At 35.5% G+C, this 25,597-nt stretch overlaps 1 protein-coding gene across 4 annotated transcripts in view; it reads left to right on the top strand.

Annotated features, from left to right (window-relative positions):
- Positions 1-24,773, top strand: part of Rnf138 (ring finger protein 138) — a 33,719-nt gene extending 8,946 nt beyond the window's left edge. For 3 of the 4 annotated variants that reach the window (XR_012447074.1, XR_012447073.1, XR_012447076.1), the window contains 7 exons: positions 7,762-7,927; positions 9,182-9,297; positions 15,203-15,259; positions 17,557-17,668; positions 19,800-19,907; positions 20,496-22,441; positions 22,535-24,773. Coding sequence is in view for 1 of the 4 variants with exons in the window: in XM_020185800.2 (XP_020041389.1) it covers positions 7,762-7,927; positions 9,182-9,297; positions 15,203-15,259; positions 17,557-17,668; positions 19,800-19,907; positions 22,535-22,603 (628 nt within the window). In the remaining 3 variants the exon portion in view is untranslated. The remainder of the gene's footprint in view (positions 1-7,761; positions 7,928-9,181; positions 9,298-15,202; positions 15,260-17,556; positions 17,669-19,799; positions 19,908-20,495; positions 22,442-22,534) is intronic. The other variant, XM_020185800.2, reaches the window with a different exon arrangement.
- The last annotated feature ends 824 nt before the right edge of the window (positions 24,774-25,597 follow it).

The following is a 25,597-nucleotide window of genomic DNA, read 5'->3' as shown; positions in this document are numbered from 1 at the left end:
TACATGTTAGGCAAGTCTACCACTGAGTTATATGCCCAGCCCCTCACATTACCCTTTTGTAGCTACCCCCAACTTCCTTTTGCTTGCCCTACCCTATCCCCACTTTGACCTCTTCCTTAACCCTTGGCAAGCACTAATGTTCTTTTGTTCTCTATAATCTTGTCATTTCAAGAATATAGCCAAGTGTGGTGGCACACACTGGTAATCCCAGCATAAGAGAAGCAGAACCTGGAGCATCATGAGTTCTAGGACAGCCTGGGCTACATAAGGAGACACTGTCTCCAAAAACAATCTTCTAAGGCTGGGAGTGTGGCTCACTGGTGAAGTGCTTTCTAGCATTCAGGAGGCCCTGGGTTCGATCCCAAGCACTATAAAAGAAAAAAAAAAGAATCACATATTATACCACTCTGTAAATGTAGTAAAACCCATTTAATTATATACTGTAAATGGGGTGATGGTTAGTAATTTATTTATTTTGACAGTACAGGGTATTAAACTCAGGGTCTCTGGCTTGTTAAGTAGGTGCTCTATTACTGGGAGCCATCCCCTAAGCCTGGGATTTTTTTTTTTTCACTTATTATAATTTTCTTGAGATTCAGGTTGTTTGTTATGTATGTCAGTAGTTTGTTCCTTTTATTGCTGTGTAAACACTAACCTTCATTTCTCTGCGATAAATGCCCAGAGTGCCAGTTGTTGTTGCATATTTAACTTTTTCAAAAATGCCAAAATGTTTTACACAGTGTCTGTGCCATTTTATATTCTAGTTTCTCTACATCCTTACCAACATTTTGTGGTAGTGTTTAAAAATTACAGGCATTCTGATAGGTGTTGTGGGAATTTTTTATTTGTTTTTGAGATAGGGTCTTACTAACTTTGCCCAGGCTGACCTGGAACAAAAGATCCTCCTGTCTGTCTCCTGAATAGCTGGGATTGCAGGTACATAACATCATGCCTGGCTATATTTTGTGGTTTTAGTTTGTATTTCCCTAATGTATAATGATTGTTATCTGCATGTCTTTTTTTTTTTTTTCCATATTGGAAATTGAATTCAGGGCCTCTCACATGCCGGTAAGTTCTCTACACTTGAGCCATGCCTCCGACCTAGTATATATCATTTTAGGTAAAATGTCTTTATACCTTTCATGTTTTATTTGGCAGTACTGGTGTTTGAACTCAGGGCCTTGTGCTTTTGCCATTTAAGACATGCCTCTAGCCCTATTTATTTCTTTTTTGAGACAGGGTCTTGCTATATGACCCTGACCTGGAATTCATCATATAACTGAGGCTGGACTCAAACTTAAGATCTTCCTGCTCTAGCCTCCTGACTGCTGGGATTACAGGTCTGTGCCATCACACCCAGATTTGTGTATGTTTTAATTGGATGGTTTGGGTTTTAACTGTTAATCTTTGAGCCTTCTTTACATGTTCTAGATCTTAGTGTTTTGTTAGGTACTTGATATACAGATATTTTCTCCTAGTCTGATTTTGTTCATCTTTTTAAACAGAGTCTTTCTTAATGTTTATGGCTTTTTTTTCCCCTTTGGTGGTACTGGGGTTTGAACTTAGGGCCTTATGCTTACTAAGCAGGCACTCTACCACTTGAGAACCTCTGCCAGCCCTTTTTTGTGTTGGGTATTTTCAAGATAGGATCTTGAGAACTGTTTGCTCTGGCTGGCTTTGAGCTGCGATCCTCCTGATCTCTGCCTTCCAAGCAGCTAGGATTAGAGGCGTGAGCCACCAGTGCCCAACATTTGTGTGTGTGTGTGTGTGTGTGTGTGTGTGTTTATTTTTTGTGCTAGAACTAGAATTTGAACTCAGGGCTTTGGACTTGCAAGGCAGGTACTTTACTACTTGAGCCACACATCTAGTCCTTTAATGTTTATGAATTCTACTTTGTCCATATTTAATGGAATGTGCTATAAATATCAAGTCATTCTAGAGCTCTGTATCATGAATATTTATCCTATTTTTTAAACAAAATAAACCGTTTTATGTTTTACATTTAAGTCCATGTATGTTTCCTAGGGCTTCCCTAACAAATTACCACAACCTTAACAATGGAAGTTATTTTCTCACCACTCTAGAAACTAAAAGTCTAAAATCAATTTCAGTAGCCACAAACAAGGTGTTGGCAGGTGTTCCCTCCTGACGCAAGAAGCTATAGCAGTCCAATGTCTGCATCCCTGTTCACATGAATTCTCTGTGTCTGTATCAAATCTTCCTTACGAAGATACTCATGATGACAAATCTGGCTAATCTTTCTCTCATCAAAATTCTTAATCAGCTCTCTTACCATAAGATAAGATTCACTTTTCTTGAAACTAGGAAATGCAACTATCTTTGGGTAGCCATTATTCACTTTAATACCACCTATGATCTGTTTTAACTTTCACTTAATGTGGGAAACTTAGATTGAGGTTCATGCAATTCCAATAAATTCCTGGCCTTTTTTTGGATCTGAAGAGTTAATGACATTTGGGAGGGGGGAAACCAGTGGTTGGTGGAGGGAGAAAGGAGAGGGTGATGGGCGTGTGTGAATATTTTATAGCAAAAAATAGCATAATGAAACCCACCAAAAACTTAAAAATGAGGGGAGAAGGAAGAGGGGGTTAAGAAAATAATATAGATGGGATGAAATTGATCAAAGTACATCATATGCATGTTGTAAACATCACAGTGAAACCCATTTGTACAAATTTTTCTTTTTTTCTCACTGTGCCAACCCAGTTCACTGCAAGCATCCTACAGGCGGAGGCCAGGCACAGTTCACTCTGGCTTTGAACACTATGAGAGGCCCAGGGGACCTGGCTGCTAATATAAATTTTTTTAAAAAGAGTAAATGACCATGAGTAACTAAGAAGATTTTTGAAAAAGTAGAACATAGAAATAAAGCCAACCCTATCAGATTATGACATTCTATGAAACTATAGGTATGGTATTGATTTCTGGAGTAGATAAATAATCATTAAAATGTAAGAGAGTTGAAATAGTCCCACACATATTTCAGGACTTCTATCTTTGACAGATAAAAGATTGTAAATCAATGAGGGGGGAAAACAACTAACTGAATAAGATAAGTATATAGTCAGTGACTGCCTATGAGCTCTCCACTGTATATTGCACATAAAAATCTTTTTTTCAGGTGGATAAAAACCTTTAAAACTATAACTTTGGCTGGCAGAGTGACTCAAGTCCTAGAGCACTAACTAGCCTAGCTGTCAGAAGATCCAGAGTTTGAAACCCACGATCTCCTGAATGAAGTTTTAAAAAAAAACCAAAAAAACCTGTAACTTAGAAGGAAATGCAGGGGGAATCTCTGAGCATGAGAAACCTTAAGACTACTAAAGTGCAAGCCAGGTGTGGTGGCTCATGCCTTTAATCCCAGCTGTGTGGGAAGCAAGAGATGGGGAGGATGGTTCTTTAAGGTCAAAAAGTTCTCAAGTCCCCCATCTCAAAGTTCTTGAATGTGATGGTGCACACCTGTCAACCCAGCTTTACTGGAAGCATTAATTGGAGGATCCCAATCCAGGCTGGGTCCAGGCAAAAATTGGAGACCCTTTTTGAAAAACACCTAAAGACTACTAAAGCACAAAATGAAATGTTAGATAACAGGACTGGAGGTATGAGTGACTACCTTGCAAGCATGAAGTCCTGAGTTCAAACCGTCCCACTGAGAGGGAGAGGGAGAGAGAGAGAGAGAGAGAAAGAAAGAGAAATTTTAGGGAACCTGGATGAATTTAGACTATGTTACCAACTTAAAATTTCCCATTTCAGAGGCCCACAAACAAGATTAAACAAAGGATAAACTGAGCAGTGAGTGATGCAGTGTGTCTGGCTAAATAGATAACAGATTGCTTTGTGTATGTTCCCCCACCCCAAAACCCCCCAACATCATCAAAGGCAGCTAAAAAGTATACTGAAATATACAATATAACAAGGCACAGAATTAAACCCTTTCATACAGGATGCCTACCCTGTGTTCTTGGTTCTTTTTCTCGAGTTCTTGGAATACCTGTTGCATTCTTCTCTTTTCCTTTATGCATTTTACATTTGTTTCTCTAGTTGATATCCTTAAACACTTATTCCCTCCCCCTCCCCGCTTTTTGTTTTTGTTTTAGATTTTAAGGGAAAGTGTTTTGTCAGGAAATACTTTTGGGTACATTTTGGGACTTTTGGGTTTGTTTTTTTGAGACAGGGTCTCACTATATAGCCCAAGGTGGCTTGGGACTCTTCAGTTCTCCTGCTTCAACATCTTGAGTTCTGGGATTACAGGCATTTACTACCATGCCTAGATGGAATTTAAATAACTTTCAAAATGTCTTATTATGTTTATTAGGATTATTTGTGCTTTTGTTAATATTCTGGTGACTAGGTTTCACAGATGGTTTACTCCAACCATTTTTTTCCCACAAGCCATGTAAGTTTTAGTGTACAGTTACATAGAATGCAAACATTTTCAGTATTTCAAATGTTGCATTATGTCAGAAATGCTTAGGGCTAGGGCATGGCTCAAGTGGTAGGACAGCCTGTCTAGCAACCACAAGGCCTTGAGTTCAAACCCAGTACTGTGCCCCCTGCAAGAAGTCTAAAGTACATATATACGGCAAATGATTTTAATATCCAGAAGGTGGGATTCTAGGTTATAAATCATCTTTCATCAGAACTTTGAGCACATCATTCCACTGTTTTGCCATTTCTTATCAATTAGTATAATCTGGTCTTCATTCCTGTGTAAGTGATCTACTTAAATACTTTTTATTCCTTCTCTGGAAGCTACTAGACATTGAAAAATCATTATTTGAAAGTTTCCAGTGATGTATGTAGGTGTTAAAAATTAATTATATGGATCATCCAGTTGTGTCTCATTCAGCAGACATACTGTACATATTGTACATTGTGTAAATAATTAGGGAGTACAACCTGGTGCTTATTTTTAAAATTTTTTCATTTATGCTTTTGAGGCAGGGTTTCATTATGTAGCCCATGCTGGCCTAGAACTCACTATGTAGCCCAGACTGCCCTTGAGCTCCAGATTCTCCTGCCTCAGCCTCTTAAGTGCTGGAATTACAGCCATATACCACCACACTGGCTTATATTATTTTTAAAACTGTATTTTGTTTGACAAATATAAACTGATTTCTTGGTCTTGATTGCTTTGCATTATTTTGATTCCAAGTTATGGTGACTATTTTAATGGTTTAGTTTATGGTCGTAATTAAGAAGTGTTAACCACTTCTAATGCTACTTTAATGATATTAGCTACTATCAAGCACTTTCTTGACATAAATATTGTGATGAGTAGTTTACATACATTATCTGTGTTGATCTATTTACAATTGAACAACTCAATTGTAGTTGGGTTGTTTGGGTGAAGAAGTGGATTTTAGAGTGAAAAAGTAACTTGTTCAATGCTGTGAAGTTTGGAACCTCAGGTTCTGTGTTACCTTTGTTAGCATAAATGATTAATATCAGTATATTTGTATGTATACAGAATTGGATTAAACGCATTATTACTTTGGATCCCAAATACAGACTTCTGTGATTTTTTTTTTTAGATTTGCAAACCATTTATTTATTTTTTTCCTTTTTTTTGTTATTATTATTTTTTTATTCACATGTGCATATATTATTTAGGTCATTTCTCTCCCCTGTTCCCCTCCCCCACCCTCTTGCCCCTTCCCCCCTCAGTTCCAGGCAGGTTGTATTCTGCCTTTATCACTAGTTTTGTTGAAGAAAAGAGACAAGCCTAATAAGGAAGACAAAGTGTTTTTGCTAGTTGAGTTGAGGATAGCTATACAGAAATATTCCTAGCATTGCTTTCGTGTACATGTGTTATGACCCATGTTGATTCATCTCTAATTGATCTTTACCCTGGTTACTGATCCCCTTCTCATGATAAACCTCTGTTGCTTTAAGGTTTCTGTATTAGTTCCTCTGGAGTGGGGACATCAAACGCTTTCATGTTTTGGGTTTTCTACCTATAACACTGAAATGTGCTCTCCCCTTGTCATGTGGTCCCAGTCCAAACATATTGCTGCATTTGCCCTAGATCTAATGTCCGCATATGAGGGAGAACATAACGATTTTTGGTCTTCTGAACTTGGCTGACTTCACTCAGAATGATGTTCTCTAGTTCCATCCATTTACCCGCAAATGATAAGATTTCATTCTTCTTCATGGCTGAGTAAAATTCCATTGTGTTCAAGTACCACATTTTCTTGATCCATTCATCAATAGTGGGGCATCTTGGTTGTTTCCATAACTTGGCTATTGTGAATAGCGCTGCAATAAACATGGGTGTGCAGGGGCCTCTGGTGTAATCTATGTTGTATTTCTTTGGGTATATCCCCAGGAGTGGGATTGCTGGATCATATGGCAGGTCTATGTTTAGGTTTTTAAGGAATCTCCAGTTTTTTCCAGAGTGGTTGTACCAGCTTGCATTCCCACCAACAGTGGATTTGGTTTCCCACCAACAGTGGATTTGGTTTCCTTTTTCCCCACACCTGTTGCTGGTGGTGTTTTTGATGATGGCTATTCTGACAAGGGTGAGGTGGAATCTTAGTGTGATTTTGATTTGCATTTCCTTTATGGCTAGGGATGGTGAGCATTTTTTCATGTGTTCTTTGGCCATTTGAATTTCTTCTTTTGAGAAAGTTCTATTAAGTTCAGTTGCCCATTTTTTAATTGGTTCATTAATTTTAGGAGAGTTTAGTTTCTTAAGTTCCCTGTATATTCTGGTTATCATTCCCTTCAGACTTCTGTGATTTCTATGGTTCTCTTAAAAGCAAAATGATCGTATGTGAGAGGGAAAATAAAAATTATATTATTTAGTGTGGTTCCACTTAGAATGCTAACTATAGATGTTTAAAGCTGTAAGTGTGCTTAAATATTCACTTGAGCCAGTGGCTCACAACCGTAATCCTAGCTAGTGAGGAGGCAGAAATCAGGAGGACTGTGGTTCAAAACTAGCTCAGGCAAATAGTTTGAGGGACCCTATCTCGAAAAACCCAACACAAAAAAGGGTGGCTTCAAGTGGTAGAGCACCTGCCTAGCAATTGTGAAGCCCTGAGTTCAAACTCAGTACCAACAAATATTCCCTTGCATACTATGCATACTATTGTGGAAAATTTTTATATTTATTGATCAAATAAATTTGGGCAACACTTGTTTTTCCTTAGCAGATAGGCTTGTTAAAACCTTATCCTAGAATTTCTCAAATCGATCTATGCACTCTTTTTTATTTGCTAGGGTTGGAGGGGGGTTGAACCAGGGCCTCATGCATGCTAGGCAAGTGTTCCACCACTAAGTTACACCCCCAGACTTGTGTATTGTTTGGTAGTAGACTTAATAGTATTTTGTGGAATAGTATCTGAACACACATCAGTTTTTGACAAAAGCTGATGTACTTCATCCCTTCATTTTATAAGGGGAAGAGATGGATATTCAGTGTGTTAGGTGTGATGCTTCACACAGCCAAATGGCAGAGCTGGGATATGATCCAGTTCTTCCTTTTTGCCACCCTTCATAGTAATATTTACTTTTCATACTACTCTGTTAAAAAGTTGTAAAGCACACTTGAGTGTTATTTCTTTTATGTTCCCATCTCATCCAGTTCTTAAAATTTTGAGATGTATGTGCATTTGAATAGCCTGACTTATTTAGCATAAATACATATCCATAATCACTTGTTTATGTTTAATCATGGAAATAAAAAGAGTAATTGTTTTCTGTAATTAACATGTCACAAATGTTTTGGGTTAGTTTTTGTAGAAAATGTTTCCTGACTGCAATGAGAGAAAGTGGAATACATTGTCCCTTGTGTCGTGGACATGTGACTAGAAGAGAAAGAGCATGTCCAGAACGGGCCTTAGATCTTGAAAATATCATGAGGAAGTTTTCTGGTAGCTGCAGATGCTGTGCAAAACAGGTAAATATAATATAGCTCTTTTAAAGTTGTACTCTGAAATAGTCTGAATTCCCTTGGTAAGTGTTGTTTTTGAGAAGAAAGATGTCACATAGGTTGGGAATTGGTTAGAAAAGGCCAAAAGCTGTGGCTGTACATCTTACTAGATTATGAGTTTATGAGAACAGAGACTGAAAGATAAAATCTTTGTATTTATCATAATTTTTAGTAAATTCAAAGCAAACATTTACTGATTAGTTACTAAATTAACTGAAGGAGCATTTAGCTCACCTGTTCCCCATTGAGGTACAGATTCAACCCTTAGTTTTTCTGATAGTAGCATCATTATTGCAACTTGGCTCATAGAAATGCTAATAGTTTGCCCATAGCCATGGAACTCTATAGCTATGTTTAACCTAAGAAATCACAAACTGTTTGGCAGAAGACTTTGGTTAAGTTTTAAGAAACAGGTGGGAAAATAACTGGTATCATTTCTCTACTCTGGATTTTATTGTTCTATTATTTAGAGGAGTGAATTGGTGAGAAATATTTAGGCTTTGAGCATATTCATGTGTCTATTGGTGTTTATCATAGACACTTTTTCTAATGGCCAATAAAGTCAGTGAGCAAAACCAGTTGCTACTTCCTGCTTTCACCCAAGTCAGATCTACTTTTCCATCTTTCTGAGGAAGGTGTGTAACTGACAGGTCAATGAAGTAAAACTGGAAAACATACTTGAGAACTTCTGGCTTTGCTCCTCCGTGAGAAACTAAAACATGTTCCTTTTTAAATGTGCCTTCTAACTCTGCCAGGCTTTAGTAGTTAAATAAAGAAATTCCCAATAGCATGAAGCAACCTCTTACTATTTTTTTCCTAATTAATATTATCATTTCAAGTGTAAAATTGTTTAATTCTTTTGTAGTAAGTTTATGAAATGTAGATTCATCTCCATGGTCTGTGCATCTAATAGACAACAAAAATGTTTCCTCTTTTTAGGTCCTACTTAAGAATTAAAACTTTTACTGATTTTTCTTTAAAGAGACTTCTTATTGGGCTAGCTGAATGGCTCAAGTGGTAGAGTGCCTTTCTAGGAAGCAAGAGGCTCTAAGTTCAACCCCCAGTACTCCAAAAAAAAAAAAAAAAACCAAACCAAAAATCAAAACTTCTTGCTTAAGTGAAATTTTTAGTTATCTTTTTATCTTACTTCTCTGGTTGACAAGTGTCTCAAACCTTGTGGAGTTCTATGTTAAATTAACAATCACATTTAATAATTTACAGATTAAATTCTATCGCATGAGACATCATTACAAATCTTGTAAGAAGTATCAGGATGAATATGGTGTTTCTTCTGTCATTCCAAACTTTCAGATTTCTCAAGATTCAGTAGGAAACAGGTAAGCAACTTTTAATCTGAAAAGAAAAAATTTTAAATTGAAAAGGATATTGTTTGGGAAATTATATAATTATATAACAGTATGTTTTTAAAGTAACTTATACTACCAGAACTACAGCATTTGCCTTCAAAATTTGTTTGGTACATATAATACTGTGTCTAGGAGATCAACTTCATGATATAGTTAAGCTTGTGTTATTTAAAATCATCCTGAGAATCTACTTTTCTTTGAATAAAAATCAGACGAGAGTGGAAGGCTTTTTTTCTTACTGATTTTGCAATGAAATAATTTGAAAGTTAGAGACAGTTCCTCTTAGTAATGTATTTGAACACTGGAACTTTTTTCACTGTCATCTAAAGGATAGACCTAAAGTTATTTGAAGTCTTTATTCTAGTAGCCTCATGTAAAAGTTGAGGCTTGGTACAACTAAATTCATAATCGTATTTTATTCTCAATTTTTTTTTTTTTTTTGGTGGTACTGGGGTTTGAACTCAGGGCTTTGCACTTCCTAGGCAGGCACTCTACCACTTGAGCCAATCTACCAGTCCTCTCAATTTTCTTTTAAACTAGGTTTTGATTTGATTTTGTATCTTGTCTCAGAATTTATGTATATTAAATGCGTTTAGAATATGTACAGAAGAGTGACCAGCATGTGCATGTGTGATTTGAAAAATAGTAACAAAATAGATACCCAGTAATCCACTAAACTAGGTAAAAAAAATAGAACATTTTTCAGAACCCTGGAATCTCCTGTGGGCTCTTGCCCATTTGCACCTATACTCCTAAAACCACTGACTTCCTATTTGGATTATTATTCCCTTGCTTTTTCTTATATGTTATCATCATGTGTGTATTCCTAAATAATGCTTTGTTTAATTTTGAAAAACAAATTTATGCACAACTGTCTTAAAGGCAATTTTGCCACTATTACAGAAACTCCTAGGAAACAGTATGTTAGAGTTGATAAGTTTTTATTTTAGTCACTGTTCATTATATAATTTGCTAATTTTAGTAATTTAACTACTCTTAACCACTCTATATTTAGCTTAATGCACTAGGCTTTTTACATACTCCTCAGTTAAAACTGCTTTAGTAAAGGTCTTTAGTAATTTTTCATTTCCTGGGCTGTAAAATTCTTTCAGGTTTTCAGTTTACTTGATTTTTGTCATTAGATGAAATTCATTACCCTTGTCTTCATCATAATTCATCATCATCACTCCCTCACCTCTATACTTTTACCATTTGTATTTCCTTTTTCCTCACTACCCCTCCCCATATTTTGCCAGCTAGTGGACTTTTTCTTTTCCTTAAAAACTTAGACCAGATGTCAGCTACTCTGTGAAGTCTTTCCTGGCGTCTTGAAATGAACTTTGTTCTCCAGTTAGAGACTCCAGATTTTGTTGTTTATTTGTTTAGTGGTATATATCCTTATGTAAAATAGGCTTCTTAGTCTTAATCATTTTTCTAGTCTATGCAAAGTTCTAATTGGAGTGGGAAGAATTGAATTTGTGTATGAATGTTTAGTAAGGAAGTAGGCAAAGAAAGGGTTTTTTTTCTTTTGCTGGTTTGTTTTTTTTGCAGTGCTGGGTGTTGAACTCTGGGACCTAGAGCCTTTTGAATATGCTAGGTAAACACTCTCCCACTTAGCTATATCCCAAAACCTTGTGTTTTTTTTGGTGGTGGATATGGGACTGAGGTTGAACTCAGGGCTTCATGCAAATCAGGTGCTCTATGGCTTGAGCCACATCTCCAGTTTAAGACCTTGATTTTTTGATACATTGTCTGATTATATAGCTCAGGCTGACTTTGAATTTGTGTTCCTCCTGCATTAGCTTCCCAAATTCTGGGATGACAGGCATGTAACACCATGTCCAGCAAAACAAAGGCTTTTGTTGTTGTTGTTTTAATGGTAGGAAATATAAAATATGATGCCAGAGTATTGTCAGGGTCCTAATGTGTTCCAGGCACTTTGAGGAGACTATAGTAAAGGAACTATTTCTCTCTTTTTTTGTGTGTGTGTATGGTATTGGGATTTGAACTCAGGGCCTGAGCTTGCGAGGCAAGTGCTCTGCCATTGAGCCATGCCTCCAACCCTGCCTTTTCGATTTTTCAGACAGGGTCTCACTATATATTCCAAACTGACCTAGAATTTACCATCTTTAATGCCTGTACCTCTTGATTGCTGAAATTACAGGCATGGCCCAGCACACCCAGCTAAAGGAACTATTTTCAATGAGTAGTATATTGGGTACATTGTGTGAACAGATGTAGGAAGCCACAAAGAATAATGATGTATCTTCAGCCTACTGAAAGTCAGGAAGTAGATACCAGAACCTGTTGAAAGAAAGTTGAATGGGGAGGACAGTCAGAGAGATGCAGCCAGTCAAGGCAGTTTTGCAAGGAAGTTTTAAATCTTGACCATCCTGTTGTTTGTGCCACCAAATCTCCTCCTTGGCTGGACCCAACTGGAAAAACAGAGCCACGGGGCCTGATGATGCAGGTTTTTCTCTGAGCACACAGGGCATAGTTGTAAAATATAGGACAATAGGCCTGGAAGGGCAAGGTGTCTAGTATGTAAGAATTTGAGTTTGTAGTCAAATAAATTATACTACTCTATGTGCTGTTTCAGAACTTCAGGTAGTTAATACAAAGAAGAAAACATTTGGACTAGGGGTATAGCTCGGTGGTAGAGTGTACTTAACATGTGTGAGGTCCTGAGTTCAATCCTCAGCACCACAGAAAAAGAAAAGCACAGGGGTTGGGGATGTGGCTCTAGTGGCAGGGAGCCTGCCTACGAAGAGAGAGGCCCTGAGTTGTGTTGTGTTGTGTTTTGTTTTAAAAAAAACAAAGCTGTGCTTTTCACATTTATTTGGGATGCATAATGCAATGTAGGAAAGTTTCCTCATGTGATTAACCAACCAGTTGTTCATTCATTAAGGAGTCTGTTCCTTCCCCCACTGATTTATAATGCTACTTCTTTCTTACATACCTGTATTCTGTTCTTTTGGTCCATTTATTGCTCTAGTGTCATACTATTATCTTAATTCCTATGGCTTTAATGATAAGTCTCTTATTTCTTCCCATGTTTTCTTAAAATAATTGTGATATTCTTGGCTTTTTGCTATTCCATGCAAAATTTAGTGTCAGACTTTTGAGTTTCCTAGAAGTCCCTGTAGTGTTTTTTGTTTTGTTTTTTTGCTGAGTAGCCTAGGCTAGCCTGAAATACTCAATCCTCCTGCCTTGACCTCCTCAGTAGTAGGATTATAAACTTGTGCCTGCTCCCTGTAGGGATTTTCATCAAAAGCATTATGGGTTTTTGGGCTGGAGGTATAACTCAAGCTCAAAGTCCTGAGTTAAAACCCTAGTTTTTAAAAAAGGCATTATGAAGATTTAATTTCTTAAAATCATGAATTAATTTGGAGAGAATTGGCATCTTATAATGCTATTTTTTTTAATTTAAGAATATAGTTTATCTTTCCCTTTTATAAGGAACCCTTACTCTGTTTTGTGGAATGAAGTTTTGCTTGATTTTAGAATCAACAATGAAGCCAATTAAGATCTTTAAGGCTGGGGATGTAGTTCAGTGATAGAACACTTGCCTAGCATGCCCAAGGCCCTGGGTTCAATCCCCAGCAGCACCCAAAATAAAGCAAAACAAAAAATTTTCATTTAAAGCATCTGTAAATGTTTAGTTCATCTCTTCCTAATAACATATAGTTTTTATGGCTATACAAATGGGTCTTTTTTTTTCTCTGTTTAGTAATTTAATTGGTTATTACTAATGAGGGATGTTATAGATATTTGTCCATAATCTTAATATCCAGTAACTTTGGTTGTAATAGTTCTGATAATTTAACTGTAGGTTCTTTTAGATTTGTTATGAAAAACAGTATTTTCTAATATAGTTTTGTCTGTTGCTTTTTAATTTAATGCTTAATAACATACCTGGTTTATTGCACTAAATAGGATCTCTCTCTAGTGTTAAATAGCAGGCATCTTTTTTTTTTCTTATTTCTGATTTTAGTGGGAATGCACCTATAATTATACTATTAAGTATGATGCTTGCTAGACAACATTTTTTTATGGTGATGGGGATTGATGCATGCTAGACAAGTGCTCTACTGTATCCCTGTAAGCTGTATCTCTACCCCCAACATAAATATTCTTTTCTTTTTTCTTTTTTTATGTGATACTGGGGCTTAAATTCAGTGCTTCATGCTTGTTGGGCAGGTGCTCTACCACCTGAGCCACTCTGCCAGCCTTTTTTTGTGTGTGTTGGGTATTTTTGAAATAGGATCTCTTGAACTATTTCCCTGTACTGGCTTCCAACCACAATCCTCATGACTCCTGCCTCTTCAGTAGCAAGAATTATAGATGTGAGCCACCTGAGCCCCAGCTGAGAAAGCATTTTTAAAGGGCATTAATTTTGCTATTAAGATGCTTTAAATCAGAGGTGTTGTGATTACTTGACCTACCCCATCAATAAAAAACTTGAGATTGTATTCCCAGTATTTGTATGTTTATTTAAAAACTGTGCATGTCTTTTATATAATCATGGATACTTTATGTACATTTTAAAACATGCACAACTTTTTCTTTTTTTGTGGCCCTGGGGTTTGGATGCAGGGCCTGATGCTTGCTTGCTAGGCAGGCATTCTACCACTTGAGTCACTCTACCAGCCCAACTATTTTTTTTTTTTTTTTTAAGACAGGGTCTTAGTAGGCTGACCTCTGACTCCCCTTCTTCCTGTTTCCACCTCTCAAGTACTGAGATTACAGGTGTATGCCACCATGCTCAACTAAAATATGCACTTTTTTTTTTAAAGAAGAATTTAGGACTGGCGGAGTGGCTCAAGTGGCAAGAATGCCTTCCAAGCAAGCGTGAGGCCCTGAGTTCAAACCCCAGAAAAAAAGAGTTTACTTTTTTCTTTTTGTGGGACTTGAGTTTGAACTCAGGGCTTTGTGCTTGCAAAGCGGGCATGCTACTGCTTGAGCCAGGCTTCCAGTTCATTTTGCTGTGGTTATTTTATAGATAGGGTCTCTTGAACTATTTGCCTGTGCTGACCTTGAACTGTGATCCTCTGGATTTCAGCCTCCCAAGTAGCTACTATTACAGGTGTGAGCCACTGGTGCCCAGCCTTAAAAAACAAAAAAAAAGATGGGGTCTTATTATGTTGTCCAGACTATCCTCAAACTGCTGGATTCAAGTGATCCTCCTGCCTTACTCAGCCTTCTGAGTATCTTGGACTATAGGAATGCACCACTATGTCTTGACTTGAGATTTTCCTTTTTTAAAATAGATATCACAGACTGGGTTTGGTCACAAAATCACAAAATATCCCCCTTAAATGCATTCTCTATAATTTGGGTTTATTGTAAAAAAAAAAAAAATAGGTTTTGCTTTTGCGTTCCTCATATTGTAAAAAAAAAAAAGTGCTTCTTATACCTGAACAGGTATTAAGGTGCATAGTAGTGGTTTTTAAAAGTTTTTTTGGGCCCAAAAGGGGGGCTAAGAGGGAGGGAGGGGGAGGTGGCACAAACAGTGTGTACACATGTAAATAAATGTAAAAACGATAAAATAAAAGAAAGAAAAAAGTCTTTTGGGGTATGTAGCTAAACGGCAAAGAACTGTGTGAACGATATATAAAGAAACAACATTGTTACCACTACACCTGGCTGTAACTGCAGATTTTAAAAGTCACAAATAAAAACCTAGTAAGTATTCCTATCTTAATTTATTTGAAAAGCAATTAATGCCATAATTATCTCCTAGTTCAGAACTACTTGAAGTTCAGACTTTTAAAACAAATTCAGACTAGTCTTCATCAACAGTTCAAGTTAATGAACCCCTAATGTTTATTATTTGGGATGTTAACATTTCTCCCCCTCCCTCCTGCTTCTTAAGTAATAGGAGTGAGACATCCACATCTGATAACACAGAAACTTATCAAGAGAATACAAGGTAAGCTTTTGAAAAAAATTCTTCTACGTTAATAAATAATACTCATCATTTTATCAGATAATAATAGATTTTTTTGTTTTTTGGCAGTACCCAGCCATTTTTTGCTTTAGTTATTTTTGTATAAAGTGCCATATTCATGCTCAGACCAGCCTGGACCTTGATCCTTCCTGCAGCTGGGATGACAGATACACACCACCACGCAAGCCATTGGTTGAGATAGGGCTTTGTGAACCTTATGGCAGACTCTGCCTCCCAAATAGCTAGGATTGCAGACTTGAGTCACCATACCTAGCTAGATGATTTTTTTTTTTTCTTTTTTGTGGTGCTGGGGATGAACCCAGAGCCTCATGAGAATGCTAGGCAGACACTTTACCACAGTACTATACCTAAAGGCCCAAATAATAGGTGTTTTGTTTGTTTGTTTGTTTTTGAGTCAGGGTCTTTATATATATATGTATGGATGGATGTATGTATGTCTTATCCTCCTGCCTCAGCCTCCCAAGTGCTGGGATTACAGTTATATACCACCATGCCTAGCTCCAATAATAGATTTTTAAATTAAACTTCTGTTCAGTTAAGTCACTGACCATATAGTGTTAGAAGTTAGAAGTTCAGAAATAATATATTTGGTGCTTTTAAGAATCACATTAGAGCTGGGCACTGGTGGCTCACAGCCATAGCCCTAGAGGCTGAGATTGGGAGGGTCACATGGTTCGAGGCCAGCCCAGGCAAATAGTTTGAGAGATTCCATTTTAAAAATAAGCAGAGCAAAATGAACTGGAGGTATGGCTCAGGTGGTAGAGTGTCTGTCTGCCTAGCAAATGCAAAGCCCTAAATTCAACCCTAGTCCCCACCCCCACACCCAGAAAAAAATGAAAGAATCATATCATAGAAAGAGTTTAGCTAGTCTCTTGATGGTGGTCAGGTGTCTTCCATGCATTTTTCTGATAAAGCTGTCAGTATTGCACTGTCCTTTGTTGACATTCAGAGGTTTTAAAACCCTGTGATACTTGATTTTCAGAATGTTTTGATGTGCTTCATTCTAGTGATCAGTGCTTTTGTTTATCCTTTTTTTCTATGAATTATATATGTGAGATTCCTAGCACCTGTGACAGAATAAAGATGAAATTTAGAGAAAGCCTTCTAAAAGTTGTAAGTTCCTAGATGCAAGGTTTCCACTCTATGGTTCCCTACAGGATGTGTAGTGTTTTTAAAAGACCCACAGTGACATCTGTTTATATCACATTAATGATTATAATTAAGTTTGGACCTGATTACTTAAAAACAGCTAGGTTTTTTTTGGTTTTTGGAGGTTTTTTTTTTTTACTGTACTAGGGTTTGAACTCAGGACTTCACACTTCCTAGGCGGGTGCTCTACCACTTGAGCTACTCCACCAGCCCTTTTTTATGTTTAGTTTTTTGAAAGAGTTTCTTGTGAACTATTTGCTTCGGGATAGTTTCGAATAGCAATCCTGATCTCTGCCTCCTGACTTGCTGGGATTATAGACATGAGCCACCAACACCTGGCCTTGTGTTTTAAACATGGTCTAAGTATGTAACCCAGGCTGGCTTTAAACTCTTTCTCCTGTCTCTGCCTCCCAAGTGCTAGAATTACGTATGTGCCCTCCATGGTCAGCTTGGTTTTTGTTTTTGGGCTGGGCAGGCACCATGAAAAATATTAACTGAAACTGTAAATTGTAAACTGAGATTGTTTGAGAAATCCTATTCTAGATCATTTGTTAAAAGCCCTTTCAAAATGAGAGAATCCTTGAATAGTCTAAAAATTACAACTTTTTAAAAAATAGAAATCCACAGTGAATTAGTAAAAAATAGGACAGCATGATTTTTATGTTAACGATGTTTTTAATAGGATATATTCATTATGGGGGGGGAGATTCATAGTGACAATTCCAATTAGACTTGTATTGTACATTATTTACATTGACCCGATTATCTGTCCCCTTCAACCTCCTCCCCATCCCACTTAAGCCAATTGCAAGAGGTTCTTAGTTCTGTTTCCTATAGGTATATGAAGCCCATCTGCCATATACCATCACCTTAATCTCCTTCCTTCACCCATCCTCCTCCCACTAGTACCCCCCCATACACACACATACACACTGTACCTATTTTACAGTCCTGGTTTTCATTATTAATATTTAAGTTGATGTTCAAAGGGGTGTCTCAATGTATGCCCATTGTGGGTGTACTTTACTTTGGTCTATTCAAACCCTTCAGTTACTTTCCTATGTTAATGATTTTGAATTAAGTATGTTTCATTTAAAATTATTTTGTAGTTCTTCTGGACATCCCACCTTTAAGTGTCCCTTGTGTCAAGAGTCAAATTTTACCAGACAGCGTTTACTGGATCACTGTAACAGTAACCACCTATTTCAGATAGTTCCTGTGGTAAGTTCAAATGTTTAAGACAGTCTTCTGCTTTAGGATGTGGTTCAGTTTATCTTACTTCATGCATACCAAAGGGAAGGTTATTGATTTAAATTCAGGTGGGGCATTATCAGTAAAATACATTTTTGTCAGTAAATGATTAGTATAAAGCAAATGAGATGTTTAAAATTCTAGTGATTTACGGCATAAAAAGGAAGCTGTTTATTGTGAGGAGATGTAGAACAGTCTGAAGAAGAGTAAATAATGAAAGATGAACGGTGACTCCTTACTGAGCAGTGGCAATTTCTTGTGCAATATGATGCAGACAACTGGATCCATCCAGTCAGGTAGATCTGATGCAGGTGAAAATGCCATCAATAAGAATAAATCCAGTAGACATTTTTAAAATCATATCCTTGCAGACTTACTTATATGAATGCATAAAGCAAGGAAGGAAAAGAATCATACTTTATTTTTGTGGAACTGGAGTTTGAACTTGGCTTCACATTTGCAAAGTAGGTTCTCTACCTTGTGAGCAATACCTCCAGTCCATTTTGCTAAAGTTATTTTTGAGGCAAACATATCTCTTTTTATCTCTTTTTTTTTCCCCCCTTTGGTGGCACAGAGATTCAAACTAGGCAGTGAGCTATAGGATGTGATTTTGAGGGTGAGTTATAAAATGATGAGACATTTTTGATGAATGACAAAAATAAAGCAGAGCACAGGGTTCCAACTTTGAGAAGAAGTCATTTAGAATCTGAGTTTCACAGCTAATCAGTAATGGAACAGGAGAACCTGAACTGTAAGAGATACTTGTCTTTTAGATAAACATTTCCATGTATATTGTCTTCAAAAATAAGAATAGTCCAAGCATGATGGTGTACACCTGTAATCCCAGCATTCCAGAGGCAGAGACAGGAAGATCCTGATTTTGAGGCCACCTGAGCTGCATAGTGTCAAAAAAAAACCCAAGGGCTGGGATGTAGTTCAGTGGAACAGAGCTTGCCCAGCATATATGAGACTCTGGGGTTTATCTCCATAACCACCTAAATCAATCAGTCAATCAATCTCCAGCACCAACTAAATAAATAAGTGAATAATTAAATAAATGAAGGAAAATGTATCAATACAATTTTATATATTTCTAAAATATTTTAGTGGGGGTACTAACTAGAAAATTGGTGAAAAAAGTATGCCTCAGTAACTGTTGAGGATTCCATTAAACTCTTGGATCACCCACTTTGCTCTTTAGAAGGAAGGGGGGTCAGTTTCTTTTATATAAGCAAGCACAGGAACAAAGAAGACATGAGATTTCATATGTATGAGTCCTCCTGACTCAGTGTCTCAAGTGCTGGAATTATGCACCACTACCCCCAGCTGTCCATTCTCTCTTAAGAAGTTCTTCATTCAAAACTTTAAGGATGCAATTTAAACTTTGTAGTTTACTTCATTTTAATTTTACATGTAAGTGAAATGAAGCTGATAATTGTGTTATGTGTAATGATTATTATGTAGATCTAATGCGGTTATATTCCGTATATTTTGTTGGCAGTTATTGATGACTGTCATTATAATTTTTGTTATTAAAGGCTACACAGTTTCTGTTCAAACATTTACATAATTGGAGATTTAAGTAATAGAACATCTAAGATCTCTCCTGTATTAGTGTCATTTACCTAAGGTAATTTGGTTGGGAAATGACATCATGAAATGTGGCTTTTAGAAAAATGCTTTTCATGTGCAGGCATACCTCGGGTATCGTGGTTGACTTTAGACCCCTGCAATAAAGCAAATATTGTAATAAAAAAGAGTCATACAACTGTTTGACTTCTGAGTGCATGCAAAAGTCACATTTATACCATAGTCTATTAATTGTGCAAAGTACATTTTAAAAAGTGCCATTTAAAAAATTGCTAAAAAATGTTCAAATTTGAATTATTAGGAAAATGGTGCTGATAGACTTCCTTGACTCAGGTTTACCACAACCCTTCATTGTAAAAGTGAAATATCTACAAATGCAGTAAAGCAAAGTACAGTAAAACAAGGGTTGCTTGGTGTTTTTAGTAACAAAAGTTTGTGTGGTTGTTTTAATACTATCATTAATTATATGATGTTTGACTATTTTTTGTTTAAAACAATCTGTTTCTCATAGACATGTCCTATCTGTGTGTCTCTTCCTTGGGGAGATCCTAGCCAGATTACTAGAAATTTCGTTAGTCATCTAAATCAAAGACATCAGTTTGATTATGGAGAATTTGTGGTAAGTGAATTCTTGGAGATTAAGAAAGTACTATTTATCTGCCTGGAAGCGGGGGGGGGGGGGGGGGGTGAAGGAGGGGAGGTGCACAAACAATGTATACACATGTAAGTAAATGTAAAAGCGATAAAATAAAAGGAGAAAGAAAATAAAAGGTTATGAACTTCCCAGATTTCATAAATATGAGTTACTTTCAAATTATTTTATGGTCTGCAGCATTTATCTTCTATTCTTTTAATGTAAATGTTTTATTTTGTTTCTTGAAATTTAGATGAGGTTTTGATAATTATTTCAATGTTCTTTTTTTTTATTTTTTGTATTATCTAGCATTCATTGATTCCCTTTGCTCTAAAATCTGTCTTATTACCTCCTTTTATCTTTAAAATAAGGTCATTTTCACAGATCTTTTGCTTTTCTAAATTCATTTGAAGGTACAAAGGTTGTCAATTCTATTATGCTTCCTGAGATAATTAGATTTTCTGAGTACTTTTTAAGCCAAGGCTTCTGAAGAATTTTCATTATTTTCTATGTCTTCTCTTCAGTTTTCCAAGTGAAAATTTAAAAAGAACTCTTTTTGTTTTTGTCTTTCAGCTTCCTGTTATTTCACAAAAGAAGTTTTATTTGGGTCACTTAGACTCGTTGAACAAAATTTATTTAGGTTCACTTTGAATTGCCTCGCCTTATTTCTATGTTCTCATCAGATTGTGCACTTTAGATTTGAGTATTGAAAACTACTTATTTTCTCCTCTTATGCGATAGAGAACTAAATTAGACACCAGGAATCTTGGAAAGTTGCATGTTGGTGATTAAAAAATAAAATCCTTTTGCCTAAAAAAAAAAAAAGTACTTTTTACATGTTCAAGTTAAATTAATTTTTCACTCCAGAGTTGAGTTTTGAGGCAAGCTATTATGTCATACTGAATGACTATAGAGCAAGTTCTTTGGTGTCTAGTAATAATATTGGTGAACTTTATAGGAGGTGGTGAAAGTTAAATTTACTGTCTATACTACAAAATTAATAGAAGAGCACATCCAGATTAACAAAATGATGTTTTATATAAAAACTTTGCCTAGAATTAGAGGAAAATTATACATACTTGAGAAGCAAATTTGATACAACATATGAAGGAGGATGTATTTCTCCTAGAGTGTGTGTTTGCTTTTTAATTCCATGATAATAATTATCAGGCAAAGCCAGGTTGTCTACTTAGCAAGGTGAATGAGAGAAGTTACAGAATGTAAAAGTGACTCTTCAAAGCAAAAATGTGGAGTTAATTTCTACTTCCTGAATGTGTCATAATAGGTCCATTTTTTAATTAGATGATGACTTCTGATTTATTAATTGTGAAATTTTACTCAACTTTAGTAAATTAAGACCTTATTTAATTCTAGAATAACCCTGTCAGGTATGGTGATGAATGCCTATTAATTCCAGCACTTGGGAGGCTGAGGTAGAAGGACCATAAGTTTGAGGTCAGATTGGGTTTTATACATATATATGAGACCCTGCCTCAAAAAACTGAGAGAAAGAGAGAGAGATACTCATCTGATTCATTCTGATAAAGAATGGCTGATAACCCTGTTCTCCAGTTTAGGTACACACAGACATGCACAGTTCTCAAAATGTCATGAATAAAATGTATGTTTTTCTCCAGAGTTGAAGGGCCTCTTGATAAATTTTTTAAAATATTTTGTGGAAATTTCAGTTTTAGTCTGCTGTCTCAAAACAATTCAAATATATAAAATTCACTTATACTTCATTGCTTTAGCAATTTTATGGCATAATTGTACATTATTAAATTCTCATAAGGTCTGGAGAATTGTATTTGGAAAAATAAATAGATTTTCTCTACTACTTTTAATCTAATTATCAAATTCTTTTACCTTGCCATATGAAACTGTACTTTTATTTAAGATTGTCAAATCTTAAAGCAAACCCATGGAACATAAAATTGATAGCAAATAGCATTTTTAAAGCTAAAGAGTAGCGTATGTGTGCGCAAGTGCTAGGACCTTGGCATATGCTGAGCAAGCACTCTTCACACCGGGCAGTTTTATAACTAAGAAAGAGTGAGCTATAGAATTTAGTTTTAATTGTGATTAAGATGCTGGTACCCAACTCTTCATTTGATAAATTCTTTACAATTAGTTTACCTTCAGATATTTGTCACTCTTTTCTAAAGATGACACAAAGTTATTATTTACTTATGATTGTGATTATAATTAAGCGTAATTGTGATTAATGATTATTAGGCAGTATATAGTTCATTCTCTGTCAATATATTGTTTATTAGTTATTCCAACATTTATAGCTGAGCTTCGTTTTTAAAGATTATGTATTACAGTCTTAAATTTATTTTAGTTTATTTTATTATAATTCTTTGAGACTGGGCTCCACTATGCCCAGGATCACCTCAAACTCCTGAGCTCAAGTAATTTTCCTTCTTCTATCTCCTGAGTAGATGGGACGACAGACACATACCACCATGCCCAATTTAATCTTATAAAGATGCTATATATTGTATATAAACTCCTGAGTACGTATAATACATATAAACATGTATAATGTACTGAACAAATATTTAATAGTTGACTGCTTTCCTATTGACATCTTAATTTTTTTTTTAAAGAATCTTCAGCTAGATGAGGAAACCCAATATCAAACTGCTGTTGAAGAATCTTTTCAAGTAAACATCTGAAGTCTATAGACATCTCTGCATCTTTGTACCTGCAAGTGCCATCTTCAAGGGGAAAACTACATGAAGTCACTTTCAATAACTTGATGTGTATATTAATAAAAGTAATTCAGTCTATTGTTTTAGCTTTTAATTGAAAAATAAAGATGGGCCACATTAAAACTTCATCCTCTTAACAGTTAAAAAAATTAAAGTTCCAATATTATTTTAAAAGCATACAAAGGATTATATTTCACTGATGTGAAAAGGGAATCCCTGTAGTACTTTATCTTTTTTTATATTACATATTCTAGAATTTTTCATTACTGTGTTGCTTTTGAAATTTGGTATAGTCTTTTCTATTTACCACGATATACAGATAACACACAGCAAATTCTGAAAGATGTGATTAATACAAACCTAAAAACTGAGCCAGTTTTCAAAGCTGCAAAATGGAAACTTGAAGTGCTAAAAGGAAATTTTTAAATACAGATTCTAGCTGAAGAATTCAACTAAAAATATTTATATAATGTTTATTATTTTTGAAGACTAGTGAGATTTCTTTAATAATTGTAACTCTGAAAGCGCATTGTAAAGGTACTTCCTTTTGCTATTAGAAAGGAAATATTGAGAAAAATTTGTTTCTCAGTTGGTAATTTCAATCTTGTTGACTAATTTGTAAGTTTAAAATATACTAAGCTATGTAACAGCTCAGAGTTTCAATAGTTGGTGTTTCTCATTAGCTAAAATGAAACTTTTATTGGAAACTTTGACTTGGTGATATATTCTACAGATACACTTAAGTGAGTAAAGAAATGCATTCAAAGCTAAAGATATGGATGTATGTATACATACACCGCATATATATCTATGTCTTTCTGTTAAGGATTTTAAAATGGACAAGCAGTATAGGATTGAAGTGTTTACCTAATTTGACTAAAATTTTGTATGTCACCAAATTTTTAAAACAATAACAGTCAAATGCTAAGTGGTATAGTTGGCTGCTATTATACCTTCAAAATGAGTTTATACACACAATTATCTGCTTATACGGTGCTCATTTGTTATTCTCAAAAATAAAGCATGACTGATGTAATGAGATAGATTTTTAACATCTACTGTTTCACTACTTTTTAACCAAAACTAGGTTTGTTCTTAGTATTCAGTAATGGGAAATGTGTTTTGTAAAAGGGCCAAATTACAGAATGAAGGATGAAGGATGAAGAGTGAATTCGCTGACATTCCATACTAATACAATGTTTATGCTTGCTTTAAAATAACTAAAGAAAACACAAGAGAAAATCTCAGTAGTTTGCTGCTAATATATACATATATTGTATAAAAAGGTATATTTTGTTTTTCTTAAAACCCTTGTTGACTTTTCTACAGTGAACATTTTTTTACTTGATTTAATAAAAACGTTAATTTTGCAAGTGGAGTTTTGTAAAAGCCTTTTTCAGTCAAACAGTAATGACTTTATTTATAGATAGTAATACAATCACTCACACACAAAAAAGCCATACATCTTAATGCCTTTGTTTTGTTGTTCTGAAGAGTGATGTTTACTATGTGGTTAAGCATTTTCTCTGTGGTTACATGAGTGCAATTTTAAGAATGACTGTATAATGAACTCTTTTTAAAAAGAGGCTTTTGACCATGGTTTTTTCCAGTTTTAAAGCAATAATTTTAGTAGTTTCTTTCTAACTTTAATATACTGAGTATGTCAACTTAAACCATTCTGGAATTTGCAAGCTTCTTTAAAGGAAAATTATAGTAGAGATCATTTTGATGAAATTGTATTTTGAACTTTTGTGGATGAGTTAAATTATAATAGTCTTGTGTGTTTTACATACGAGCTTTTTCATAAGGAAAATACTTATTTTTATTTCTTTTCTCTGGGAACTCCTCAGTATGGAAATAATTGTTCAAAGTCTCCCCTCCTTTTGTCAGTAGATTGGGGGATAGGGATAGACTTTACAGATTTAATTTGTGGAAATTAAATTCATGGGGAAAAAGTCCTTATTTTAATATTGCTTTATAGTTGAGGGAGGGAAACTATTAATAGTCTGATACCTAAAATTTACATACCACTTTGGAAAGCTATTTCTCTCAGCAAATTAGTTTATGTTGTGAAACACAGAGTCTTATTTGAGATGTATTGCTTTATTTTTCAATTAAAAGTGGTTTTCTCCTACTTTGTGTGTCTATTCAAAATTTTGTTCAGAGGCAAACATTTTAGCTCATAACATACTGAAAGACATATAGGAGATAATCCATTATTTTGCACTTTAAAAAGTGGATAGGTGAAAGCTAGTACATACTGAGACCATCTTTTGGATTTAACTTTATAAACTTGTTTTTATCTGTTTCAAATGTTAAATACTTTATAAAGTATCCATGTAGCAAGATTTTTAGGCCCTCTTAGGCAGAAAACTAGTGACCTGGTTAATAAATACCTTTATGTGGAAAAATTACCCTTGAGATATCAGGGCTCTAAGAGAATATTGCCAAATGCAATGTTTTAACCTCCTGGATTGCTTGGTTAGGTATTGTTATCTCCAGTGAGCCATGGCTTCTATAAAAACCCCCTTAGTGCTGCTACTCAAGTAACCCTTTGTAGACTAGGTGATATTTTAGGCTATATAGAAGAGATATGGCATAGAAAATGTGAATATATGTAGTATACAATTCATAATAGAAATAAAGTATGCACTCCACAACTTTCTGATGTAAAATGTGATTTTTTAAAAAATTCCATACTTTTGGAAAAAAGGAATGGAGATAAAGCATATCAAGAGATTATAAAGTGATTGAAGGAGATTCAGGAACCCCAGGAAAAAATGGGTGTCACAACTCACACCTCAGTTGAGATTGTCTTAATCTTGGGGTTAAGAAAGGACAGTCCTGATGACTACTTGCCACTAATCTTATTAAACGTCTGTACAATTTTCTATGGAACAGTTTCTGGTGAGGGGTGGTACTGGGGTTTGAGTTTAAGGCTTTGTGCATGCAAAGTAG

Source organism: Castor canadensis, chromosome 4, assembly GCF_047511655.1.
Source record: "Castor canadensis chromosome 4, mCasCan1.hap1v2, whole genome shotgun sequence".
NCBI classification, from domain to species: domain Eukaryota; kingdom Metazoa; phylum Chordata; class Mammalia; order Rodentia; family Castoridae; genus Castor; species Castor canadensis.
Note: the sequence above shows the minus strand (reverse complement) of the source record. Positions and strands in the feature narration are given on the sequence as shown.